Source organism: Aythya ferina (genome assembly GCF_964211825.1).
Source record: "Aythya ferina genome assembly, chromosome: 1".
In the NCBI taxonomy this organism is placed as follows: domain Eukaryota; kingdom Metazoa; phylum Chordata; class Aves; order Anseriformes; family Anatidae; genus Aythya; species Aythya ferina.
In genome coordinates this window covers 171,228,845-171,235,189 of record NC_140296.1, presented here as the reverse complement: position 1 = coordinate 171,235,189, position 6,345 = coordinate 171,228,845, and the positions used below count along the sequence as shown (strand labels likewise).

The following is a 6,345-nucleotide window of genomic DNA, read 5'->3' as shown; positions in this document are numbered from 1 at the left end:
AACTCTTTGATTTCAGTCCTAAAGCATATTTGAAGCTTTAGTATGTCCCACAGGGACTAATCATAGGTAAAGCTATGTGCGTGGTCAAGCCTTTACAGGATCATGACCAGCACTTGCAAAGACATGTGAAAACAGAAAATGAGAGGGGGAGAGAGAACCACAGGACTCCAGATGTGACCAAAAGTTTTCCTGTAGCAGCCAGGAGCTAGAGGCATCTTGCAAATTCATAGCAATTATAATTAGAAATACTGCGCAGATCATTAATGGAAATCTTCCTGGAAAACACTGGTGAAAACAGGAAAGGTAAAAATAATGCAATCTGCAATCTTTCTGCAATCTGCAGAAAGCAGAAAAGGAGGCAATCTGGCTCCTCCCTTGCCACTGAAGTTGAATCCAGCCTGGCCATGAGAATTGCCAAGCCATCAGCTTTTTTGCTGAGGTCATATATTAGTACTTTAAAGGCTAATAGATTTTGAAAATATTTGAAATTTGGCATATTCTTAATTCCTTATTGTCCTCTGGCCAAGAAAAAACAAATGAGAAGCTCTTGAGATCTCTGCACTACTGTTTGTATTTTAATAGAAAAGCAGCTTGAAATGTTACAGGGCTCTCCAAGCCCATGCCCTATCTTGCTTTTAGCTTTCCTGCTGCTTTGACACACTGCCTTTTGAAACAGCCTGGCCAAAATCTGGTGAAAAGACCAAGGCTTGTGTACAGACCGGATCATTTTGGGCCTTGGCAGCCACAGCAGCCATAGCGGTGGAGCGAGTGTTTGCTCAATTTCCCATTTTAATGAGCTCTCCGAGTTTCTAAGTCAGAGGGCTGAGGGGATATTTTAGAAACATGTAAACACCATGCAGTCACTGATGGAGTTAATGTAAACTCTATAGCATGTTTTATCAGTTATCCTCTTGTTTAGTCTGGGAGAGAGGAGAATGGGGGAACAATGAGAGACCTCAAATACCCAAAAGGTTGTTATAAAAACAGTGATGGATAGCTCTCTCTTTGTTAATGATTTAAATAAGATGTTGAGATAGTCTTTCTAACTCCAATAGGTAGCTAAAAATCTCTGGGACAGATGACCTACAAGGGAGATGTTACGCTACCACATGTGTTTGAAGAATGGCTTAGCCAAGGTCTGCAGGGATGCTGCAAAGACCTTGCTTCTTTCTTAGAGCAGGGGTTGAATTTCCTGAACTTCCCCTTGTAATCCCGTTCAACCATACTTCCCTACAGTATTGTGATCACTCTCATAAAGTGACATTTTAATGAAAATAAATAAATGAAGCTGCAAAACCTTGTGACGCAGTCCACCTTTATGAAATTCAGTATCTATTTCTAAGGGTTATTTCAGCTGTGGTGGTGGAAAGTCCTAATCCTTGCCAAATTAATAAAATTATTCACACCCCTTTTGCCATTTAGGAAGCTTAGCTTTAATTTCCAATTTCTGAAAGCTATACCCAATGTTTCATTTCTCTAAACCGACTCCCCAAAACTACAAAGTATCTTAAAGCTGAATTTTATCCTTGAATGTAGTAGTGATACTAAATATTGTTTTTCCTCTTACATAACAAATAATTGTTTATCACTCAGGTTATACTCACCTGTGATTGCTTTTTGTTAATATTTTATCCACATGAATTGTGTTTTGGAACACAGAGTGCCCATTACTATTTTTGGTTGTATTACTTGAGTCACCACTTTCAAGTGGCTTGAATGGGTTAGAGTTTAAAAACATTCTGACATTCAACCTGCGTCACCAAGCTTCGTTAAATAAACAAAAAACATTTTGTCTTGTTTTCTTCACAGGTGCATCTTTAGCACTGCTTGCTACTTGAACTTCATTGTTCATTTCAATAAAAAGCATCTTCATCCTCTTGCCAGCTGTCTTTGTGATCATATGGTAGCTGATTGCCAGCTTAATTTCTCACTCAATTGAATTATTTCTTGGAATGAGCGATCGAGAGCTTCATCGTGCTTGTCTGTGTTTTAAATCTCTCTCCTGTGCCACGTTTCTTGGCTTCTAACTTCATTATTTTTACCTAATGCTTCATTAATTCTCCTTAAGAACAAGCATGCATTCAAAAACCTTCTTACAAACTTTATCTTGAGACCTGGCTGTCGTTGTTTACAACATGCAGCATTATTTCTTTGGTTGACTATTTAAGAGGCCTGTCAGAGGGGGCTGAAAATAATCCAAGGCTTGTAGTCTACAGGTTTCTGTGCAGCACCTAATAAGCAAACAAAGAGCCTTGGAAGAATCATACCTAAGTAAGATCAAGAAATCCTTTTGAGAAAGTGGAAAAGTACTCATCTAGGGAGAGACCTTAAAAATGGACTGAGTAGTTTGGGAACAGTAAAATCCATGGGGGAAGTGTAACCATGCATCAGGGTGTTACCTGGCCTTCGAGTCCCACCAGCAGAAGACAGACCCCCCTCCAGCTCCCAGTTAGAAAGCCTTGATGCTTAACATCCACCCAGTCCATACTGCAATGTAAAAGGACAATAACCTTGGAGAGATGGAAGCTGAAAGTAGATGCCTAAGGAGGACTTATTTCTCATTTTAAAGCTTCTGGAAGTTTTAGTGGGTATATGGCATTGATTATAATGCAGGTGGTGTTTAAAGTGGCCCAGACAGTAGCATATCAAGTGACAACATATTGATGTGCTTAAGGAGGACAATCTGTGATTGTTGGTGCTGTTCTAAATAAAACATAGGCCTGATAAATTAGCAGATTTTATCTGAGCTTCATTAAGCTGAATTACTGTCCTAATAATGCAGTCTGTGGGGTCATATTTATGCTTCTGTATGTTGAGTCTTTTAGCTATGACTAGAAAGCACTATACTGAAATGACAGTTCTGCAAACTGAGATCACCTGGATTAATTTAAAATTCATTACAAGAAATATACCTGTACAGTAGAAACCAATTAATTTTCAAGTAGCAGTCTTGCAAAATACTTGATAGGATTTGCATACATTATTGCAAGCACCAAGCAACTCAAATTTGAAAGGCATCACTTCTGCTTGGACCGTCATATGAATTTTTTGATTCAGTGTCACATCTGAAAAAAAAAAAATAAGAGGGCACTGTCAAAATTAGTAGGCTTAAAAACTGAGCTCTATTTGAGGAGTGAATTCATATACGAAGATATATCAAAAAAGAACTTATATGTATTTCCCCCTCACAGTTTTCACTGCAGCTGGAGAAAACTGCACTGTAAATCTTCCAGTGTCATCAACAGAAACAATGCTTCACAGACAAGGTGAATGTCACGCCCTGCTGCCCGAGAGCATATAAATTGGAGCCCAGGACTTGCAACTGATACTGCACAGATGGACTGAAGCTCCCTTGCGGCAGATTATTGTCTCAACAATCCGTATTGCAAGCTCGACAGTCCACCCACACACGATGGGTTTTGAGGCGGTGGCTAAGCAAACAGGCTATGCACACAATGCCTTTTGTTGCTGGGGTGTCGGTCAAGTGTGCCAGTGGATAACATTTAAAAACACCTTTGTATATGGAAAACAGAAATCTTGTCCTGCAGTGCACCCAACTCACTTAAAACCTTCACCTTGATCATGATCATAGTTAGGGGCCTTACACCCCAAAGGTCCAAAAACTGGGGTCAGTGGGTTTTGGACAGGTTCAGAGGCAAGTCCAGCAGATCCCTAGTGGGACTGCCTTTTGGCATGGGTCTGGTCTCAGCAAGCCAGATAGCACAAAGCTCATTTGTTTAAAGCAAGCATTTTAATACCAGTTACATTCAAGTAACTTGGCATTCAACTCAAAGCTATCTTGAATACCGTGGAGCTTTCCAGTGCCAACAAGCAGGCTCAGGATCTGACACATTCACATCTACACTCTTAAACTTAATTAGTTGTTTTTAAAAGCTGTGCTATGTTCTAATATGCCAGATGCCAAACTCAATACAAAGACCAATACGAGTTGACGAGATAGTAAGGATTCAGCACCCCCAGCCAGACTAACTGCTTTTAGCGCTGGGCTTGAGTTGTTTTGCTGGTGCTGAGGTGATTTGATCAATGTGTACGGCATAACAGCATGGGAAGAGCACCTAACTGACCCCACTGGGCCATGGGGACTGGATCAGCCGCACGCAGCTGGCGAGGAGTTTGAGAAGGGCCAGCATGATGGGGACAGGGGAAGAGGGAAAGGAGCCGTCAGCCAATGGCATCCCAGCCGCATCCATGGCCAAGTGCCAAGGCCACGGGAGCCGAAGCGCTGGAGCAGACCAGGGCTTGGCAAAAACACACTTTCACACTCATTTAAACTAACCCAAGGCCGAGCTGCTGCCAAGAGGTGCAGCCAGCCCTGCCTCGGCTGCAGACCCCACTCCAGGCCATGTTCGTGACTCACGTCTGTTCCCCTATGGGATCACCAGCATGGGGCAGGCGCTGGGACTGCAGGGCTGAAGGCCTGCAGGAAAGGCAAGCCTGCTTTTTTGGGCAGCTGTGTGGGCTTAGGAAGCTGTACCTTAAAGCCAGTATCCTGTCTCTGACAGCGACCAGCGCTAGATAAATTAATGGAAGATATGAGAAGCCCTGAAACAGGTAATTACGGAGCGACGTGGCCTTCGGGCATTGTCTGCCACTTCCCCCGCCAGTAACCGAGCTTGATTTATGCCCTGCGCCGTCCCAGAACTCCTGTATTTTTAAAACACATTTTCCAGCCGCGGTTCTGGATATTCCTGCCATCCCTGCGCTTATCTCATCTCTGCCGAGTCCTCACAGGCATCGCTGCTCATCGCGTCCCGGGGCCATGCATTCCTCCTGCCCGAGGTCTGCGCGCCCATCCCCGCCGGGTTACTGCTGCTCAGGCACTGCTTGCAAAGTCTGAACTCAAATTTCACCGGGGGAATAAAGCAAGAAAGGCAATTATTCGGCAATTGTTACAATTATTTATTAGCTGCGTTTATTACACTGCGATCAACACGCTGAGGGGGCCGAGAAGCGCTTGGGCGACCTTATCAGTCTTTATAGGTACCTTAAAGGACGCTATAGCGAGGTGGGGGTTGGTCTGTTCTCCCATGTACATGGTGACAGGATGAGGGGGAATGGGCTAAAGTTGTGCCAGGGGTGTTTTATGTTGGATATTAGGAAGAACTTCTTTACTGAGAGGGTTGTGAGGCATCGGAACGGGCTGCCCAGGGAAGTGGTGGAGTCACCACCCCTGGAAGTCTTTAAAAGATGTTTAGATGTAGAGCTTAGGGGTAAGGTTTGGTGGGGACTGTTAGTGTTAGGTCAGAGGTTGGACTCGGTGATCTTGAGGTCTCTTCCAACCAAGATAATTCTGTGATTCTGTGACGGTGGCGGGACTTCAGCCACCTCCAGCCCGCCCCTGGGCTCTCGCCTCCCTCCAGCCCCGAGCACCGACGCGCGGGGGATGCCTCCGGGGCCGGGCGGATCCCCCCCGTCCCGCAGGGCCGGCCGGGAGGAGGCGTCGGCGGCTGCTGGGGCTTGGAGCGGCGCTGCCCCGCGGAAACTTGTGCTGCAGGAAGGGAGGGAGAGGCCTCCACAGCGGCTCCTCCTCCTCCTCCTCCTCCTGCTGCTGCTGCTCCCCGGGCCCGGCGGCGCTGGGAGAGGAGCGGCAGCGGCGGGGCCCCATGCGGCGGCCGGCACTGGGCTCTCCGCCGCCGGGCCCCAGCAGCACCACCAGCACCAGCAGCACCGGCGGCAGCCGCCGATGACCTGGAGCAGCAGCATGAGCAGCGGCTACAGCAGCCTGGAGGAGGAGGAGTCCGAGGAGTTCTTCTTCACCGCCCGCACCTCCTTCTTCAGGAGGCCGCCGGGCAAGACCCGCGCCGCCCCGCAAGTAAGTGCCGGGCTCCACGTGGCGCCCCACGGCCCCTGCCCGCGCCCTGGGGCTGCCCTTTGCTGCCCTTTGCTGCCCTCCCCTTCGTGTCCGCGGCGCTTTCTGGAGGCTGGCAGCCTCTCCTGCTGGCGGGGAGGGGCCCCCGCCGCCTTACAGAGACTTGGTTTAAGCGTCCGGGCTCCGCAGATGGGCTGCGAGGGGTGTTTGGGGTGAAGAAGCGATTAAAAGCTGAGCAACAACAACAAAAAAAAAACAACTCCCAAGGTTTTCTGTGGTCGGTGTTGGGGCTGTAGGGGACGAGCTGTAGGGCTGCAGGCGGGGTGAGCAGTGCTGGTGTGCTGGGCAGGAGCAGGACTGGCTTCAGGAGCACAAAATGGGTCGGGCTCCTGTCAGGGAGCGGGAGCGAAAGCAGCGGGGGTGAACCTGGTGCCTCTGTAGCTGAAACAGCCCGGGCCCTCTCGTTTTTCCCTTCCCCAAGCACAGGATCCCATTCTGGAGATGGGTTTGGTGTT

General features: G+C 47.5%; 1 protein-coding gene across 1 annotated transcript in view; it reads left to right on the top strand.

The window, feature by feature from the left end:
- The first annotated feature begins 5,583 nt into the window (after window positions 1-5,583).
- RASSF3 (Ras association domain family member 3) overlaps window positions 5,584-6,345 on the top strand; it is a 48,063-nt gene continuing 47,301 nt past the window's right edge. Inside the window, exon 1 of the mRNA XM_084513404.1 lies at window positions 5,584-5,833. Coding sequence (XP_084369530.1) covers window positions 5,705-5,833 — 129 coding nt within the window. The 5' untranslated portion in view covers window positions 5,584-5,704. The remainder of the gene's footprint in view (window positions 5,834-6,345) is intronic.